The sequence below is a fragment of the Barbus barbus genome (genome assembly GCF_936440315.1).
Source record: "Barbus barbus genome assembly, chromosome: 36".
Classification (NCBI taxonomy): Eukaryota; Metazoa; Chordata; class Actinopteri; order Cypriniformes; family Cyprinidae; genus Barbus; species Barbus barbus.
Genome location: NC_136714.1, coordinates 12,386,064 through 12,407,235, shown reverse-complemented (window position 1 = coordinate 12,407,235; position 21,172 = coordinate 12,386,064). Strand labels below are relative to the sequence as shown.

At 38.9% G+C, this 21,172-nt stretch overlaps 2 protein-coding genes across 2 annotated transcripts in view; one reads left to right on the top strand and one right to left on the bottom strand.

The window, feature by feature from the left end:
- Nucleotides 1-21,172, top strand: part of LOC306856095 (pyruvate carboxylase, mitochondrial) — a 163,602-nt gene that overhangs the window by 109,836 nt on the left and 32,594 nt on the right. The window lies entirely within an intron of this gene.
- On the bottom strand, nt 15,215-20,921 carry LOC306855797 (leucine-rich repeat and fibronectin type-III domain-containing protein 4-like). The gene is made up of 2 exons (XM_079394676.1): nt 19,272-20,921; nt 15,215-16,657 (listed from the first exon to the last, which is right to left on the bottom strand). Exons 1-2 carry the CDS (start codon nt 20,903-20,905, stop codon nt 15,628-15,630), a joined length of 2,664 nt encoding a protein of 887 aa, XP_079250802.1. The 5' UTR covers nt 20,906-20,921; the 3' UTR covers nt 15,215-15,627.

Genomic DNA, 21,172 nt, shown 5'->3' with positions numbered 1-21,172 from the left:
CCCAAAGGAATACAAGATGTTCGAGGAATCTTAGAAGTGTGTATTTAAGTATGTCTCAACAGCATACAGCAGTTTCTAAAAATGATTCTGAAGTTAGATTACAAGTTAGTCAGAATTAGACAAGATGTTTTTGCCTGAGGAGGTTACCATAGCAACAGCAGTCTGCTTGAGCAGTTTTTGTTAGGATCAGTTTCAGATGGTACATGAAAAAACAAGTGCTCTCATTATTTATCACTTTGTTATAGAGTTGCACATCAGAAATATATCACCAAAACCAGTTGTGTGGGACGAACCTTAACCTACCACGCCTAGAAAATTATTGACTGTGTGTTTTGAATTTTAATCCAAAACCTTTTATTTACCAGGTAGATTAGTTTGTTCTCCCTATACAGGTATGTAGAGCTGAAATTTTGAAATATCACTGTGGGTGTGGTTGCTCAGGGCTGTAAACACTAGACAATAATTAGACACAGCCAAATTGTTCCCTTAATATTTGATATTCTTGAGGCTGTTCTGCAGCACCTCATTATGTACTGATCTGTTTGTTGTTGACAATGTTTAAATGTTAAATTTTTGGATTGGTTAGCCTCAACTACGGTGGCCGAGAGAGCTCAACATGCTGCAAATGAAAAGAAACAGGCAAATAGAAAAACACCAGCAAATTAAAAAAACATCGTCATCACTGACAACACAGGTTCTGCAAATACTCACAAAATACAGAAACGTTCTGCCAATATTCACAACACAACCAAATACAGAAACGCGCTGCAAATACTCACAGCACAACCAAGTAGAGAAGCGCACTGCAAATATGCCCAACGCAATCAAATATAGAAGCGTGCTGCAAATACTCGCAACACAAACAAATACAGAAACGCGCTGCAAATACTCAACACAACCAAGTAGAGAAATGCGCTGCAAATACGCTCAATACAAATACAGAAACACGCTGCAAATACTCACAGCATAACCAAATACAGAAACACGCTGCAAATACGCTCAACACAATGAAATACAGAAGCGTGCTGCAAATACTCAGAACACCACCAAGTAGAGTAACGTGCTGCAAATACGCTCAACACAATCAAACAGAAAAATGTGCTGCAAATACGCTCACAACACAACCAAACACAGAAACACGCTGTAAATGTTACAACCAAATGTTACCCTGGACCACACAACCAGTTATAAGTAGCACTGACTGGTATATTTGTAGCAATAGCCAACAATACATTGTATGGGTCAAAATGACTGAATTTGATTTTATACCAAAAATCATATTAAGTAAAGATCATATTCATTCTTAATATGCAAATTAAGGACTTAATTTGGACAAATTTAAAGGCGATTTTCTCAATTTTGATTTGATTTATTTTTTTTGCACCCTCAGATTCCATATTTTCAAGTAGTTGTATCTCGGCAAGATATTGTCCTATCCTAACAAATCATAAACACATCAATGCAAAGCTTATTTATTCAGCTTTCATATTATGTATAAATCTCAATTTCAAAAAATTGTTCAATTTCAAAATATTTGTGATCCAGGGTCAAAAATATAGAAATGCGCGGCAAATAGCTTCTTTGGATATTATTAGCCTAAATAAGCAGACGAAACACAATTATTATAACTTTGCAATGTTATGTAAGCTGGCTGATTTACTAATTAACCAAATTTACTAACTCACTAATTTACTAAATTAAACATGGTTTTACTATAAAAAAACCTTTCTCACTATCGTTAAACCATGGTAACCACAAATTAACCAGATTTTGCCCATTAGATTTTTTTTAACCATTGTGTGTATTGTAGGTATTGTTCTATGTGGTATACAAAAAAATGGTTGCTACACTTAATTTGCTGGTTCTTTTTCTTTTTCTATTTGCATTTGTTTTCTTAAGTTGCAGCACGATGAGCTACAGCATCTCAGCCACCGTACTCAGCAGTCTAACAGTAAATGTCAAAATGACTGAGATGGCCAATAAAATCAAAGAGGTGGGCTTTACTCTTCATAAAGGCTGAAAATCCAGTGCACCATTTCAGTTTTGACAGAGAAAGAGCAAGTTGTAAAGAAGAAACTAAACATTTAACAAAAAATAATAATAAATGAGATGCAAACTAATCAACTTTTGTCAAATTTTCTTGTTTTGAAAAAATTTTGACTTCAGAAAATATTTACGTGAAACAGAAAAATATACAAAAATAATTGTGAATCTTGTATTAGATAATTGAATGTGATTTTTTTTTTTAGTTTTTTTAAAGCATATTAGGCATATGATTAAGACTGAATGTGTTCATATTTTAAAAATCCATTCAAATCCTTTTAAAAAAAAAGACAACTACCATACTATACACTATACAGTATTGTTTAACATGTGAAATGTAGTGGACAACTGCAAATCAGATGGACAAAACCAATATTTTTCTTGAACTTTTTCTCCCGTGGGTGAGAACAAAGTTAAAGAGTTTAGTAGAGCATGCAAGGGTTATATGGAATTTTTTTATTATATTTATTATTAATTTCATTTCACTTCTGTTCTTTCACTTCCCTTCCTTTTTGAACCTCAGACTCACTCATCTCTGTTTGCTTTTAGCATTACTCAGTTTCAGCAATATGATTCTTTACCCCTGAAATGTTAAACTGTATTTTGGTCAGAATGTCTTGTTTTTCTGTAAATATGATGTAATTGAATCCTGTATGCCTGTGCCTATACACTTAGTGGTCTGCAACAGTCTCTGGCTATTAAAAAACCTCACATTCAAGCTCTGTAACACCATGGGTAGCTCTTGCATGTTGTGAATTGCTTTGTTGGCCATTATAGAAAACTTCAAATGCTAAGAACAGAATTCTGGACAGATGTTTAAAGAAACGGGCTGTTTCTTTTAGAAATAATCTCAATTAGAAACCGCAGGGCATAGCAAGAGGCGAAACGATTGGAGCCAAGGCTACGTTCCTGGTTCTAACAGTTCTTTGTGATTTAAGTAAAAACCCGAATGTTTCATTATGTTTTCTAGCACTGTCCTGCTGGCTATGAAAGGCCCCTGCTGAGCAAACCAAGTTTAATGTAGATCTTAAAGAAGTCGTCATGTTCGCTGAACATTTAGTTCTTTTTAGTGTCATCCTCCTATGCCTTGCTGTTTGCTTTTTGTATTTTTCTTTCTTTTTTTTTTTATTTGCAGTGCCTCTTTCTTTCTTGTGTTTGCGGTACCTCCTCTCTGTGAGGGCTTCTTTTATATGATATCAGGATATGTTGATCACTGTCAGGATGTTGAGCCGTGTCAAGAGCCTGGAGGCCGTATCGAATGAGGGTAGAAGCTGCGGAGAGTGAAAGACATTGTGAGAATAGGGGAGAGTGTGTCTGCATGAAGGCATCAGAAGAAGACTGATGGAAGCTGACAAACATTAAGAACCCTAGAGAGAAAGAGGGTATGCAGTAAGAAAGAAAAAAACAGGAGAAGCTCTCTCGCTCTAAGTAAATATATGAAATTGAATGAGGACGCAAACTCAAATACACCATCCTGTTCTCCCTGGAGAGTCACGGTCATGAGTCTGAAGTGTGTTTGTCCTTTCACAGTAATCATGGCCTTTTCCCCTTCATTTATTTTATTTTTATTTCTCATTTCTATTTGCACATACTTGACCTGTACATACATAGTTGTCTATATTATATATTGTGTTTTTGCTGCTGTGTAAATTGCCTATTTGGATATTTGTAAATTATTCTTTTATTGTGTCCTGTCCTTGGCCAATAAAGCTCATTCTGATTCTGATTCTGATTCTATCACAGTATAGATGTGCTTCTTTTGTATGAGGCACTTTCCATGAATATGGTCCAAAACTCTTAAAAACATGTTTTTTCTTTGTCAACTAATTGTTAACATCAAGAGTTCAAACTAATGTCAGAAGATCTGTTTTATTTTCTGTTTAATTCCTTTGACGTTTGCCATTTTGGCAACCCTGTTACCAAACTTGTAGATGTTTTTAAGTGCATTTCGAAACCTTATTTGTGTAATTTCCTAGAAATTTGCATGAAATAAACATTAAAAAATTTAATAAAATGTATTAAACAAAACTAGAATGAGTAACAGGGTAGCACATTTAGTGTAAATGAAGTTGTTGCCTAATAGCAGTTACTGTAGCTAGCTATTGTTGGTAAACTTGCCATCATAAAATACCATAAGTTTGAGAAAAAAAAAAATAGTTTGATCATTTTATTTGTACAATTGGGTAAGAGGCTTGAGCTGTTCATTTTGACAAATTAAGTCAGTCTCACAGTTTGTGTAAATATGCAGAAAATTGAATGGCATTATTTACTAATTTACCACTTTTACCCTCATGCTGTAGAAAGGGTCCAAATTGTTGGGTGTTGCAATGTAAAAGAAAAAAGAATAAAAAAAGGTTTGAAGTGTAAATAATTGGGGAGGAATCAAGCAGTAACAACACGGTTGCGACAAATTATATTTTTGTCCATTAAAATCAGTTTAAGTTTGTTTTTAACAACAAATAATTGAAAATTTGAAATTGACAGTCACAATTATGTGTTGACTTATGAATGGCGGAGGCATTTAATCTGTTTAAAATTAGTTATGTTTTCATGTAGTATATTTGAAATAGGTTTGTGGTCAGTAAGATTATTTTTAATGATTTGAAAGAATTCTCTTATACTTAAGGCTGCATTTATTTGATAAAAAAATACAGTATATTTTGAAATGTGGTAACAGATTAAAATGACTGTTTTCTATTTTTATATATATTTTAAAATGTAATTTATTTATGTGATGGGAAATCTGAATATTAAGAAGCCATTACTAAAGTCTTCAGTGTCACATGATCCTTCAGAAATCATTCTTATGATTTGGTGCTGAAGAAACACTTCATACTGTATTTTATCATTGTTGAAAACAGTTGTTGCATCCTTGATGAATAAAAGTTTTTCAAAGCAAACAAACAAACAAAAGATCTTCCTGAACCAATACCTTTGAGCCGGTAGTGTATCTGTTATATCCCACAGCAACATAGTATTTGTCTCTATTGCTTAAAAACAAATTAACATTGGTCTTAATTTGTAGTTTGAACCCCATTAATGATAGTATTGTCACTGTCCTCTAGTAAAAAAAAGCTGAAGTACGAATGCTCCACTGGATGTTCGCATACATGATCGCTCCTTTATACTCCGTTATTACTCTGCAGTCGAATGGTTACAGAGCCAGTGAGCCTTCTACTGGCCATAAAAAAGAAGAAATTAATCTTATCTAAAGCATCATGTGACCCTCATCTGTGCAGCATGGCAGCATATAATCGATATCTAGCCTTACTTAGATGAAGACAATAGTTTTGAGATCACTTTGTGCAGCATTTATGGTCACCAGTGGACTTGTGAAACCCATCTCAATGTGTCGGTGTCAATTTTAGCTTCTAGTTGATTATGAGGCAGTGCAGTTGTCTAACAGATCTCAGGCCATGTAGTGCATGTGTTGTCTCTGTCGGCTTCTCTCATCATTACTGCTGAACAAGCCCTTCTAACAGCCTAGAGGTGTTCTCGTCAGAACCAGCAAGGTGCCTCCAGCTAGATGCTACATTTCTCCCATGAGGATGCTGTTTCTGGTATCAGGGTGTCGTCACTTATAATTCTCAAGAAACTGCTTTTGCAAAATGGGAACTTGGAAGTTCTGACACTTTTCCTCAAAATTGCTCGTTATTAGTTCATCGTTGAGAAATGGAAACAAGGGTGGACAAGTACACTGAATTTTTTTTTTTGTATTTGTTTAGTATTTTGTGAGTATGTTTGCACATTTCTTATAGTGAAAAGATATAAGATTTCTTTAAACAAGGTCAAATGAATTTTAGCAATTTTGTGAGATTTATGAAGTTGGATAACTGGGGAAAAAATGTATTCTCTAAATATTCTATATTTAGAGAATACTATATTCTATATCCCTAATCCTACCCAATACCTAAACGTAACAGCCACTTTACCAATTAATAAGAAGCTTGAGTTTGAGGCAAACGTCGGAGTTAAAGGCGAGAATTGGACCTTAAAATAAAGAGTGACCCAATTTTCTTTTCTTTATTTTAAATATGTTTAGATATTTTTGTACTTTCTGATTAATAAAATGAGTTTTGTTGTGCACAAGCTCATCTGAACCCCCACAAAGATGAACCATGAGAAAAAGTCTCTGATAAGAGTGAAGTTTTCCTACTCCGTATCTAAAGAATCCAGAATGCATGTTATTGGGAATTATGGGAAAGCGAGACTAGTATATCAGATAGATACAAAAGCAAAGGCACACAGCTGGAGATGCTACGTGAATTACAAGTCCTTGGGACTAGTTGAGAGTATGTATACACCAGGATCTAAAAATCTGCGGCACGTTCAATCTCCCACTCGACTTCATGAAACATAAAGGAGGTGTTCACAGGAGAACAGAATCAAAGGTTGATGAACAAAGAGCCTGCGTGAATAGAACACAGACCCCTCACTACCTAAGAGATATTAGTTAATGCTTTTTCAAAGTCCTGGCTAGCGGCACTGGCAGCTGAGGCCTGTTATGAATGAGAAATCTTGCTACTGATGAAGAGAGCGTTACTTACAGTGAGAGCGAATGCACCCTGGGGGAACCCGGGAGGGCCGAGGGAGCTGACAGCTCGAACCTCCAACTGAAAAGTTCCTGTCAGACTCCCACACTCGCCCTGCCCCGATGGGAAGAGTGGTGGGCCTTGAAAAGATTGGGAAAGGAGGAAATGAAGGAGAGAGCAGGCAGAGGCTACTGGGTATTTTTTTCCTGGCAGGGAGTATAAGAGAAGAGTCACGGAGGTGGTGCTCTTCTCAAAGCTGTCTCTTTTGCCCCCTTTTCCTCTCACACTTCTCTACCCTGCTTAAATTGACGGAAAAGCAGTAACATCATGACCTGCAGGCGAAGAGAGAGGTGAACAAGTCAAAATGCAGGCTTTGTGCTTTGTGTTAGGATTCTGAGAAAAGAGCCCTGACAGCAGGGGAGAATCAGAGGAACATACATACTCTGCACTTGAGATTGAATCATTTGTCTATTTTTGAGCACAGAACTTGCTGTGAGCTGGTCCTTTTTCCTAACATTATCAAGCAACATTAGGAACGGTTTTGTCTCTGTACTTTTATGGAACAGAATATTCAGCATGTTGTTTCTTATTTTGCTTTCATTTGATCTTTTATTTTTGATTTGCTCAAAGTTTTACTTATGTTGTAGATTTATTTATTTTTAATTGTGTAGCATTTTGGGTAAACAATTACATTAGCAACCAATTTTTGCAACCAAATAGCAAGCATTTAAAAAAAAAAAACTGCTTTCATTTGGTGTCCTTTGAATTTGAGGACTGAAGTCTTCTTGTTTTTGTCAAAATGAAATGGCATCAGCAATTCTATAATGTGTCATTTTTGTGAAAATAATATTGAGCATTTTTGAAATTGTATATTTTAATTGTGCAGCATTTTGGGTAAACCTGAAATGACATTTAGTGACCAGGGGGCTATTTCATGAAACTAGTTTACCAAATAAGCCAGGCTTATTTCACTAATTCTGATTTATTTTCACTTGATTTGGTTTCTGAAAGCAAAATTACCATAGCTCAAGCTCAGTCACTGTGGCAATTTATGCTGAGAAACTAACCTGGTCAGAAGCAGGCTAACTGTCAGGCTAAGCTGAGCTCCTCTAACACTGACCAATAGGAACGTACTGATATTCCCACTGACTCTCTCTCACATTTATATCTGACTTTATTAATAGTCCAAAAATAAAAGTATACCGAAAATGCACCTTAAATAATCAATTAAGTAAAAACAAAATAGGTTACAACCAACTGTATTTAAGGTAATGACCTTTTTTTTTTTTTTTAAGATATATGAAAACATTTTAACATAGGTGTTACTTGTGCATTCAGTTAATCAACAGTTTCTAGCTATGCAGCCTTTCTCTCTGGTTTTATGACAGCTTTTATGGTTATTAGAACATTAAAACATTACAATCTAAAATCGCTCTTTAAAGCATTAAAAACTCTAAAAGTTAAAATCACTGAATTAAAAATGAAAATAAATAATAGAAATCAGACTACATTTTAACTGATGAGGAACACACATTTTTGAGCTAGTATGGCTATATTAGCCAGCTTACAGTTACTGCTATCATAAAAATACACTTATACATAGGGCTGTATACCTTGGAGAACCTGGCGATACGATACATACCTCGATACACAGGTCACGATTCGATACGTACCTCGATACAGAGCTGTCTCGATACGATTTGATACAATGTGACACGATTCGATACGATTCAATAAAAATACATGGGCCAGAGCCAATTAGTTAATGCTGAACACATTTACTCAACAAACAGAACTCTGCATTTTTCTTCAATTTATTGAAGACAAAAGTAGTGCATTATAACAAAGTGCATTTTGCTTAAATATTTGCAACTTTAAGTGCTCTGATTAATTGTACACAAATTGTATTAATCTGGAAATTACCACAAGTCAACATTTAACTTTCCAAGGGTACAGTCTGAGCTCACACAAGTACAAAATCTTCTTCTTATTATTCTTAACTTCTTATTAAATCTTCTTATAATTCTTTTTTGTGACACCATGTACTGCCATAACATATTTCACTATGGCTGTGTCCAAATTCAGGGTCTGCATCCTCCTTAGGATCCTTCCTACCCGGTTGAAGGAGGAGGGATCCTCCGACGTCCGCAAAACCCGGAAGTCGGTGTTTGTGAATTTGGACAGCCTACCCTTCTTTCAGTTACCCGTTGCTCATATCCTGTCGCCTAGCAACCGTGACAGTGCCAAGCAAGAAGCGGGAAAATGGACAAACAAAGAGTTATTCTCCTCATTTTAATTCTTTTGGAAGAAATAAAGCAATTAAATTAAATACTTTCTTTGCTCGTTGTCGGAGAGTTTTTTATATCAGACTACAAGACAGTCACATCCAGGTAAGCCATTATAGCCTATTTTTATTTGTTTAAGTATTCTACTAATTTCTCCTACAAATTCATTGAGCCGAAGCATAAACTTTAGCTTGTTTTGTCAGAGAAACTCCTCTCCCACTCCGCTACCGCTCGCTTCGTCCGCCATTACGCTCTGCCGAAAAGAATTATGGGATAGGTAGGACGGGAAAGGATCCACCACACCCATCCTTCCAATTCGGGGAAAAGGAGGACGTATTTGTGGGCCGCATTTGAAGGATCCTACGAATTTGGACAGCCTTCGTCGCGGCGCTGTGACGTAACATCCTTCAAATGAGTACTCCGAAGGATGCAGACCCTGAATTTGGACACAGCCTATGAAATCACTTAAATGCTACATCTTGCTTTAACATTTTCCATGAGTTTTTTGAAACTCGCGGGCGCCGCTGCGCCCCCTAATGGCTGGGCGGAGTATCGATACTAAGGGCTAGAATATCGATACTGTATCTTTTTTTATTATATCGGTATGTATCTAAGAATCGATATTTTGAGCACACCCCTACTTATACAGTGGGGCAAATAAGTATTTGATACACTGCCGATTTTTCAAGTTTTCCCACTTACAAAGAATGGAGAGCTCTGTAATTTTCATCGTAGGTACACCTCAACTGTGAGACAGAATATAAAAAAAATCCAGAAAATCACATTGTATGATTTTTTTTTTAAATAATTAATTTCCATTTCATTGCATGAAATAAGTATTTGATACAATAGAAAAATAGAACTTAATATTTGGTACAGAAACCTTTGTTTACAATTACAGAGGTCAGATGTTTCCTGTAGTTCTTGACCAGGTTTGCACAGATGCAGCAGGGATTTTGGCCCACTCCTCCATACAGGTCTTCTCCAGATCTTTCAGGTTTTGGGGCTGTTGCTGGGCAACAAGGAGTTTCAGCTCCCTCCATAGATTTTCTGTTGGGTTCAGGTTTGGAAACTGGCTAGTCCACTCCACGACCTTGAAATGCTTCTTACGGAGCCACTCCTTAGTTGCCCTTGCTGTGTGTTTGGGGTCATTGTCATGCTGGAAGACCCAGCCACGACCCATCTTCAGTGCTCTTACTGAGGGAAGGAGGTTGTTGCCAAAAACCTCGCAATACATGACCCCATCCATCCTCCCCTCAATACGGTGCAGTCGTCCTGTCCCCATTTGCAGAAAAGCACCCCCAAATCATGATGTTTCCACCCCCATGCTTCACGGTTGGGATGGTGTTCTTGGGATTGTACTCATCCTCCTTCTTCCTCCAAGCACGGCGAGTGGAGTTTATACCAAAAAGCTCTATTTTGGTCTCATCTGACCACATGACCTTCTCCCATGCCTCCTCTGGATCATCCAGATGGTCTTTGGCAAACTTCAGACGGGCCTGGACATGTGCTGGCTTGAACAGGGGGACTTAGCACGCGCTGCAGGATTTTAATCCATTACGGTGTAGTGTTACTAATGGTAACCATTGAGACTGTGGTCCCAGCTCTCTTCAGGTCATTGACCAGGTCCTCCCGTGTAGTTCTAGGCTGATCCCTCACCTTTCTCAGGATCATTGATACTCCACGAGGCGAGATCTTGCATGGAGCCCCAGTCCGAGGGAGATTGACAGTCATTTTCTTCCATTTTCTAATAATTGCGCCAACAGTGGTTGCCTTCTCACCAAGATGTTTGCCTATCGTCCTGTAGCCCATCCCAGCCTTGTGCAGGTCTACAATTGTGTCCCTAGTGTCCTTAGACAGCTCTTTGGTCTTGCCCATAGTTGTCACGAATCTGGTCTGTGGACTTCCGTTTACTCACCACCAGAGGTCACTCCTCCATCACATTGACTTTTGCACCACACTACTGCTGCACTTCACCCGTGAACTACAATTCCCATCATCCATTGCACTGACAACACACATCTGTCACCAATCTCACATTGTTCTGATCACACAGCTGCTTGCACTGATTACACACGCTTTATAAGCCTTGAACTTCCTCTCTGTCTTTGCCGAGTATTGTTCTGCGTTTAGCACTCTCCTAGTGTTAGCTGCCTTACCGAGCCATTCTGTGTTTTCTAAGTCTAAGTTTAGATTTTGTTTATAGTCTCATTTCCTGTTTCCTGCCCTTGTATCGTGGATTTACCCTTGTCTCACCGTTTCGGACTCTGTGTATACCTCGTTTGGATTATTGCTCAGGTTATCGGACTACCCCTCTTCTCAAGCCCTCTGGATATTGTTTGCGGATCGAGGACCCACGCATGCCCTTGGATTACTCTTGTGTCTTGCCCGTGCCATACCCGTTTGCTGGTGTTTTGACCCTGCCTGTTATTTTTCTATGTTTATTAATAAAAGCTTGCAAATGGATCTGCATGTCTCATGTCTCGTTCACCCCGTTACAATAGTGGAGAGGTTAGAGTCTGATTGATTGAGTGTGAGAACAGGTGTCTTTTATACAGGTAACGAGTTCAAACGAGTGCAATTAATACAGGTAATGAGTGGAGGATAGGAGGGCTTCTTAAAGACAAACTAACAGGTCTGTGAGAGCCAGAATTCTTGCTGGTTGGTAGGTGATCAAATACTTATTTCATGCAATAAAATGGAAATTAATTATTCAAAAATCATACAATGTGATTTTCTGGATTTTTTTAAATATTCTGTCTCTCACAGTTGAGGTGTATCTACGATGAAAATTACAGAGCTCTCCATTCTTTGTAAGTGGGAAAACTTGAAAAATCGGCAGTGTATCAAATACTTATTTGCCCCACTGTATGTAGGATTAAAATTCTACGTGCCACATTTAATGTCCATCAACAAATATTTTGGCAGAATGTATATTTTATTCTGAATTCTTGCTCTATTATTCTATTCTGCTCTGTCTGTGTAGCGTGCGCATGCGCACAGCAGCGCTCGTTCGCTCGCGTAAGCCTCGCCAACTCCTGACAGCAAAATGGATATATTTGCATGACTTTCTAACCTTTAAGTTCATTGCACTTAATAGAGAAGTTTTTTATTTAAATGGGTGATGACATGAACAATCAAATTTGCCTTGATCTTTTGGAGTATAAGAGGACTTTATATCATTATGTGCACACTGCGAGCATGGAAATCAAATAGAAACCATTATAATCACTGACATTAGTTGCAGTATACAGATGCCTGTTCTCAATTAAACGTTATCCTAACTCACTGGGCTTTATATTGTTTGGGTCAACCTGAAGTGGCGCAGCAATCATTTTACTTCAATAATGTGATTAAATTTTTCTCATTTTACTTTATTTTCTCTTTTGCTGTCATTTTTCTTCTCTTTTAAATTTGAGTTACCAACTAAAATTTTATTTGAGCAACTCCATCTTGTCATTTAATTTTAATGAAATATCTTCCTTTTTTTTTTTTTTGGAGTCATGCTATAAGACCAGGGAATGTGCGTGCTGTAACAAAAATGTGTTGTTAAATGCACAAAGTCACTTCATATAAAAAAAACTCTGCTAAATGAATAAATGTAAATCAATAAATTGCAAGCTGTCCCAATTAACAGCTTTTTTTAAATGAATATATTTTTCAAATATACTCAAAAATACAAATGCTGTTATTTTTATTCTGATTAAATATTTTAAATTTACATTTTAATTTTTTTTTGAGTGGACTGAAGAACTTCATCTGTATGAGGACTGTATCTAACCCTCACTGTGAATACTGTAAATGTGAACCGTCATGCGCTTTGTGGTGGATGCCCATAGTGTAAAGTAAGTTAGAGTTTGACTCTCAAAGGACTAAAGTTGCTTAGGCTGCGTTTTTTGTGCATTGCACTAGCTATCGTCTTGTCAAGACTCATAGGAGAGAGAGAGAGAGAGAGAGAGAGAGAGCGAGATAGAGAGGCTGTAAAGCTCAGCAGCTGCAGTGGAGTCATCACAGCCAGAGAGAGAACAGGCCAGCTCTGTCTGCATCACTGCTCCTGCATGCATGATCGGCTAACCACCTATGTGCCAATCAGAAGGATTTAATTGGGTAAAAAAGGGCAGAATGTCGCCTATAGCAATCATACGGAACCGTTCCATCATCTCCTCCACCTCCTCCTCTCTGTGCTGCCCACACTTGTCTTCCATGCAGTCGGAGTTTTGTGCTCTTCGTGGAGTGTGTAAAGACATTTATGCACTCTAGGGGTGCTTTGGAAATAAAAAGCATGCTCATGATTTTAGACATCATACTCTGACAACAAAAGCGGACATAAAAATTAGACCATGCGATTAGTACATGCTGTTTCTGACTGTAACTAGATATCAAATCGGTGAGAAGCTGTGCTTTTTTCCGGTAGTTTTTGCAGTCTGCTAGGTCATATGACAATCACTTTTTTCCTATGATTAAGATTTTTTTCTTTCATCCTTTTTTTTCTTTCCTTTTTCTTTTATCTTCCCCCACCTTTTTTTAAATGAGGCAAGACCTCAGCATAGTGTGTGTAGCTCTGTTCCAAGCTCTAGTGAGCTACTGTATCTATGGATCCTACTAGAAAAAAACCACTTAAACCAGTCTAAGCTGGTCTGACTGGGAGAACAGCTGGTTGCCCAGCTAAACCTCATCTTGGCCAGGCTGGAAAACAAGCTAGACCCCTGGTTCCCCACTTGATTCTGCTACATTAGCCAGATTTAAGATTTGGCCTAAGTGAAGTACTAAAATGGTTTATATTGATGCTTTTGAAAGAAGCCTTTATGCTTACCAAGGCTGCATTTTTATAAGAAATATAGTAAAAATAAATATTGACATTTAAAAGAATTGTTTTCTATTTTAATATATTTTAACAGGTAATTTATTCCTGTGATGGCAAAGCTGAATTTTCAGCAGTCAGAATTGCAGAATTGTCAGGTTCTTATTATTGTAAAAGCCTTGCCTTGTCCTTTTTTAATCTATCTTACCCCAAGCTTTTGAATGGTAATGCACAGTTTCTACAAATAAAAATATTGTGCAGCAGAATTTTTTTAGCGTCGATGATGATAAAAAATGTTTCTTGAGCACCAAATCAGCATATTAGGTTAATTTCTGAAGGATCATGTGACACTGAAGACTAGAGAAATGATGCAGAAAATTTACCTTTGCCATTAAATTACTAATAAATAATTATTTTAATTTGTAATAATATTTCACAATATTACGGTTTTTACTGTATTTTTCAAATAAATGCACCTCACTGAGCCCTCTTCAGTATTCTGCTCAGTAGGTTTTATAAAAGAGCATGTATTGATTGAAAAATGATACACATACACATTATTTCTCCATATCATTATATCTTGGCTACAAGCTGAGCTTCAAAGACCATTTGCGATATACATTGTAACAAAGATCTTAGCATAACACACAGACCAGGCAGACAGGAAACCTCCCCCAACTGTGCCACTGTCCTCTTTTTCTGGTCCACACCTTCACCCCTACCTTTTTGCTTTCATCTCCGTCCTGTTTTTCTCCTCTTCTGTCAGCTGTTATGTAAAATGGTCTTGACACAAAAGAAATAAATAAACATAACTGGAAATAACAAGCTTCATCTTGAAGCTTTAGCTCATATAACATTTTACTTATTTTGAGGTCTTACAGATGAACAGACCTTGTTGTTGTTGCTGCTGCTTATTATCTGCAATTAAATCTCCAGTTAAGTTAGCTGAGCTAGAATTAGTACAGTAGAAACATTAAGCTGATTATATTATCTGATATTTTAATCAGGTTTTTTTTTTAGGGCTGTATATGCCATGCTCCCAGTCAACTGCAGCGCTCTTGTTTTTTGGTTCAAAGCATTATGTGCCATATGGCTTTTTATTCCAGCTTCTCTTAAGCAATTAACCTTGAAGCTATCATATCAGATTGATCTCAATTAGAGCTTCATTACAGCTTAATTCCACAATAGAGAATATAATTTTTACAGAACAGCTTTTTATTCTTTTTATGACTCTGGAAAAAGGCTGATCAGACAAGAACAATTATGACTATTCAGACCACTGTTGAATGACATTTGAACAAATGGTTTCCCCGTTTTAAACACCAGTGTGTTGAAGTGTTCTGTGAGTTCCCCTTCCATCTTTTCAATTAATTGAAAAACACATCCACCAACCAAAAAAAAAATGGAAAAAACTTTACAGCATATTTATATACTTTCCCTCATTAGAGGGCCCAGACATGTTGTGCTTCTTCGCAGCAGTGAATTTCGACAGATAATGCATTCCCTCTTTGGGTTTGAATACTTTTTTAAATCTTTTTTTTTTTGTTATATTTACCCCTTTAGTTCAGCTTCTCATTAGCATTTGAATAGTGTTTCTTCTGCATAAAGTAGTGGCTGATTCTATTCAATTGGTTAATTAATCTTGTTGAAACAGACACTTTAGGTTGTAATCCCCCTTGCTTTGGGCCTGTCGTAAAAAAACAAGCCTGTCCTTGAATTCTTATTTCTTTAAATCCTACTTGTCATTCTTTGTCTTCACATAATTTGATTTTGAGCCTTGTTGTGGGTCGAAATAATGGCGGTCATCAAATAATAGCCAATCCTTTGTGTCAGGAGCATTATTCTCATCAATGCCCTCCCCTGATAATTTGTTTTCATCTAATTTTTATAGCTACCTCATTTGTTCGTATCAGCCTTTCCTAATAGGCTGATACGCCCCCCCCCATGTGGAGTCTTTTTTCACTATCTACACCACGCTTTCCTCCAGGTCTCTTGGATTGACGGTCATGCTACTGTTTGAGTTTGAAGTTGAGTTGGAGGAGTTGTTGGAAGCGAAGGCATGTAGATAGTTCTGTGTTAGGCCGTGGCCATACTGCTCGCTGCTACCCGTGCTGGACGTGCTGGTGGTGGAGGCACAGTGGACAAGCATGCCATGTAGGGACTGGCTACGTCGGGTCCAGATGACGCTCAGACGCTTGGCGTAGCTGTAACACGTGGTGCTGGTGATTTCACCCACGTCAAAAGAGCAGCTACGCTTGGTCTTGAGTGCCTGCCTCAAGTCTGAGCCTCCTTCCCTTCCGTCATCTCCATCTTGTGTCATTGCAAGCGAGGTCAAGACTTGTCTGTCCACGTCTCTGTCTTTCTCCAGAGACTTCCTCTGCTTGAGCCTACCTACTCGCTTTTGTGTCGGCATGGGCAGTGTGTTACTTGGGGAGTAATAGAGTGTCAATCTCTCACTTTCTGGTGTGAGAGGACTAAAACATTTTTCCCTCACTGCCTCATCTCCCCTATCGCGTGTGCCACAGTGTGGCTCCGGGCTCTGTTTAGGTTTCGGGAGAGAGCTGGGCTTGTGTTTGTCTTTTGTTCTTTGGGCCAAGAGTCCATTTGGCAACGCCACCATCATCATACTGTTGTTTCCATTCGTCTGGGCGTAAACATCCACCCCTTTGGCTGGAAAGAACTTGCCCGGCCTGTTGGCATCGTCCCGACACTCTCCGCGGACGCGATGGCGCACCATCATGGCCACGGTGAAGACCAGAAGGGTTACAACCACCACGCCACCCACCATCACAGTCAACGTGCCGCCCAGGAAGTGAGCGTGCAGAGAACGACATTCTGGATAATCCTCTTTAGTGCTGAACTGGATGCAGCCCAGCACCTTTGTAGTAGCCAAGGAGGAGATGCCATCATCGAATATGGCCAAGACGCACAGGCTGTAGTCTGCTCCTGACACCAAGTTTTTCAGCAGGAAACTATTACTGGTTGGAGGCAGAATTCTGAGACCAAATAGAAAAAGGAGAGAACATTTGATAAATTAAACATCATATCAAGGAAACATCCAGACAAAAATACCAAAAGCTCAACAAATTGAGCTTTAGAATCTCAGATTTGTAGTGAAAATGTCTTAAATCAATACCCTACAATGAAGGGTATTCTAGAAATGAGCAAATTAAGAATAAACTACAGATGTTGTGGATGCGGCAGTCTGACAAGCGATGAAGCATTTTTACATTAAAGCTAAGAGGGTGCCGACATGCTTCTTGCCTGAAGGTCTCCTGCCCACACTAGTTTTTACAATCTGCCATCTCTGGCAGAAACAGTGTCCATACAGTACTCTTTAATAGACTTCCAGTGCATTTGCTTTGGCTGCTTGGTGTATATGTCTGTAATGAAAATGCTTTGGATGGCTACACCTGATTCAAGTCCTTAAATTCACTTTACTTTGAGAGGTAATTGGCGGTAGAAGGTCCTGACAGCAGAAGGACCTTGAACAATTTTCAATCTCCTTTGCACTAGTTTCAAAAAGTATTTGCCTCCTTTCTTTTCAGATTCAAGAATCTTTTGTTGAGGTTCGTCAGTTGTATTAATTTATTTCTTTCCTTGAGTCTCCACCTCAGTAAAAAGAACTGTGGTGTTACTGAATACGTGCTGCACTGTAAGGAATAAAAGACATTTGAATTCACATTCATGTAGACTTCTCTTATTTTTTAGCTCAGTGTGTCACTGCATATCAATGAGACATTTGCATTGTTATCTGCATATTAAATTTCCAATTCTTATGGATGATTTGAATTACAAGCCTTACAGGAAACACATCTTAATGATCTGATGTTAATGAAGCCTTAGTTGTTTCTTTATGAATTGTGTTGGCCAGTGATTTTGAAAATTAATTATGCAAAATTCTCCCAGTTTCCATAGGGTGATTTGCATTTTTAGATCAGTTCAGGCCAAAATGTATGCTAGTGATTTTTTTTTTTCTAGTTCTTTTTTTAACATGAACAGTTTCCTATTTTTATATTAAATTAATGGTATATGAAGTAGTGCCTTGCTGTAACCATGATGTTTGATTAAAAACAACAACTGAGAAACAAAATTGTTTTCTTTGGTTATTGACATTATGCCACAAATGCTGTCAATAGAGTTTAACTTGTATTGAATGTGGAGCGTCTCTTGAATGTGGAAAAATATCTAGGAAAAAGTCTATCTCTCTAGTTTAGCAATGCACTCAACATGGCCAGTCAATGTGCATTAATGCCTGTCTTCTGGCCTAGAGTAGCTTACTGTGTTTACTCTTACAGATTCCTGTATGTTGATGGGAATATCTGTAGTAACAGGTCCATTATGAAGATGCCTGGCCTCCCACTCATGCACTTCTATGCCTGCCATCACTCAGCAACTGCTGCTACTTCTGCTACCCTCATCCCCCTCTCTTCAGCCCATCCTCCTGTATCTATATATATATTTCTCTCCTTGTCATCCAAACTTGCCCTTCACCTTCACCATTTATTATTGATCCCAATCCCTGGAAATCTCACTGCTCCTTTCTTTTGTTAAGCCTCTCAATGTATGTCCTTACCATGAAAGAATTGGTTCTTCTGTGCATGTGTATTGAATATGTTGCAGCTCTCTTCATTGTTTTTTGAGTTGAAGAGCCTCTAGTTGGGTTGTAAAGGGAAAGGAAAAGATCATGAAAAGGAAGAATGAGATAAAATAAATCAAATCGTAAAATATAGGCTGCCATGAAGGAACCTCTGTTTTCATGTCTGTAATAGGATATTTGCATGCAAACTATGTTGTTTGTGCATCCAAATACTGCTGCACATTATGCAAAAAGTATCTGTATTCATGATCAGTAGTTGAACAATACCCAGATGATGTACAGAGTTTGCTGAGATTCTGAAGTGTGCAAACAGTGGTCACCTCACTATCCCATGAGAGAACAAGAGCTGAAGAACCATCAGACTTGAAAGACGATAAAAAGCCAGGTGGCTTCTTTGTGTAAGTACTGCTTGTACAGAGAAAATTTCTTTTGATTTAGATATTTATTTGGCGGCTAATTTAACAATAGTTTTCTTGTTAATTGTTAGTGTGTAAAAGAACCAAGCCAACCACTACAGACTACTTCCACCTCTCTTAAAAAGAGTTGGTGTAAGCAACTCCCACAGCCTTTCCCTTGTGACCTGCCCCATCTTTCTGTCCCCTTTCTCTCTCCTTTTAGATCCATTTCACTCTTCCTGATTCATTGTGACACCATCTTTAAATGTGTAGGTTTTGCCCTTTTAAAGGGCCCATCCTGTTTTCCCCAGAGTCAGCAGGTCCTCTCACTCCACTGCTATGCTTTCCTTACCCCTCCCTGGCTATAAATAGCTGCCTGTATCTCTTTTAGCCTCATGGCTCAACTTGAATCTTCCATCCGCTTTGGGCTGTGTCTGTTTCCTTTGGCCTTATCCTTCCATCAATATCTGAAGCCTATAATCCATGAACATGAGCACCAATGATGTTTACATGCATTCACTTGAAACGCATGAAAACCAAACACTAAAAACCAAGACATAATTTTCTCTTCTTTGTCAAAAGTGCTGCAACAATACAGAAACAAGATATCCTTACCTGTAAACAAGTGCATCATCAGCTGTGCTGTTGTACTGGATCTGATACATCCACACCAAGAAAGGCATTGAAGATTGACTAATTTTCCAGCGAATCTGTGCTGAATTGGATGTCACACCTAGAACTCCTACCAGGGTGTCTGTTCCTCCATTACTGCTTCCACTTCCTCTTTCTCCAGTATCTCCTTTGCCTCCGGTGGCATTCCGTACAGTCACTACACCAGTCCCTGCCCCTTCAACCCCTCCACGTCCACTACTAATATCAGAGGATCCAGGGTCTCTGTGGTTGATAAGAGATATTGTACCATTCCCTCTATGAGGAAGAGGGATGATCTTCAAGTCTACCAGAGCTGTGGATTCCCCTGCAGCATTTATGGCAATGCATGTATAGGTGCCATCATCTCTAGCACGGGTCACCAAAAAATCCAGTGTGCCATTATAGTATGAGCGAATGCGACTAGAGTTGGCCACAATATGGTCATCTGGTGACACCCAATGAATGACTGGCTCAGGGTCACCAATGGCTCGACATTTAAGGGTGGCTCTTTGGCCCTCCAAAACCCACAGCTTGTTGGTATTACGGGTGATCAGTGGAGGCTCACACGTGAACTCTTCCTCTGGAATGGACCAGAAGTATCGACCCGCCAGATGAGTAGGTGTGGCACACGTCTCCATGTCGTCTTCCCGAATCAGTCGTCGTAGCCACAACAGCTCACAGTTGCAGTGCAGGGGATTCCCCCCAAAGTTAAGGCTGATGATTGAATTGTACGGTGTTGGACTGACAACCCCAATCTGGGATCTGGAAAACAGTGGATCAGGGGGAAGAGTCTGCAATCTGTTCGAGGTCATATCCAGTCGGGACAGTTTATAGAGCTCACTGAATGAACCCTCATCAATCTGGTCTATTAGATTGTGATCTAGATTTAAGGTGTGCAGGCTAGCCATATTCTGAATAGATTCCCAAGGAACCCTACGAAGGTTATTGTAGGAAAGATCCAGATCCTCCAGAGTTAGTAGAAAGTCATCAAAAGCATCCACTGAAACATCTGTGAGCTGATTGTTGTTGATGATGAGATGCTGAAGGTTAATAAGACCTGTCAGATCCTGAGGCCCCACCACTGTGAGACGGTTGGTGTCCAGGTGAAGCGAACGCAGACTCTCCAGATCAGCAAAGGCCAGTGGTTTCAGAGCATGTATGGTGTTGCGTGACAATGTCAGGTCAACTAGCCCTGTCATATTGGCAAAGTCTGCACCTCCCACTTCCAGGATGTAGTTGTCAGCAAGACGCAGCTCCACAGTGCGGCGATCAATGTTTGGTGGCACAAAAAGAAGACCTTTATTCACACACAGTGTGCTCAGAGACTCGGATAAGTTCCGACACACGCAGTGGATGGGGCAGATGGACACCATGCCCCATGTCTCCCCTGCCAACACACCTTGTCCACTCTGCAGCAGTATGGAGCTGAGGAGACCCAGCCAGAAAATTGTTGACTGCAGCATGGGACTTGGGCGGACACTTGTGCTGACAGGGATAGATGAAGCAGGACATCTCCTTGGTTGGATCCATTTCAAGCTCTCCTGTTCTTGCAACAGATTGGTTCCTCTAGATGGACTCCCTGGTTCTGTGCGTGGCATGGTAACCAGGTTGTCCACAGACCTGTGTAAAGAGAACAAACATTAGAGGCTTCAGCTCATAACCGGGAGAAGTTGAGCACTTTCTGTCTCCCTCAGTCCTAAGCCTGCTTGTCCGTTCACTAATCCCCTGCACAAATACGGTTATCCATTAATTGCCACTGAGACTTGGTGTTATGCCTAGTCAGTCATCCAGTATAAGCTCACTTCATCTTTCAGTGTATCAAAGAGGAGATAATTGTGAGCCAATCTACCAGTGTCTGTTGCTTC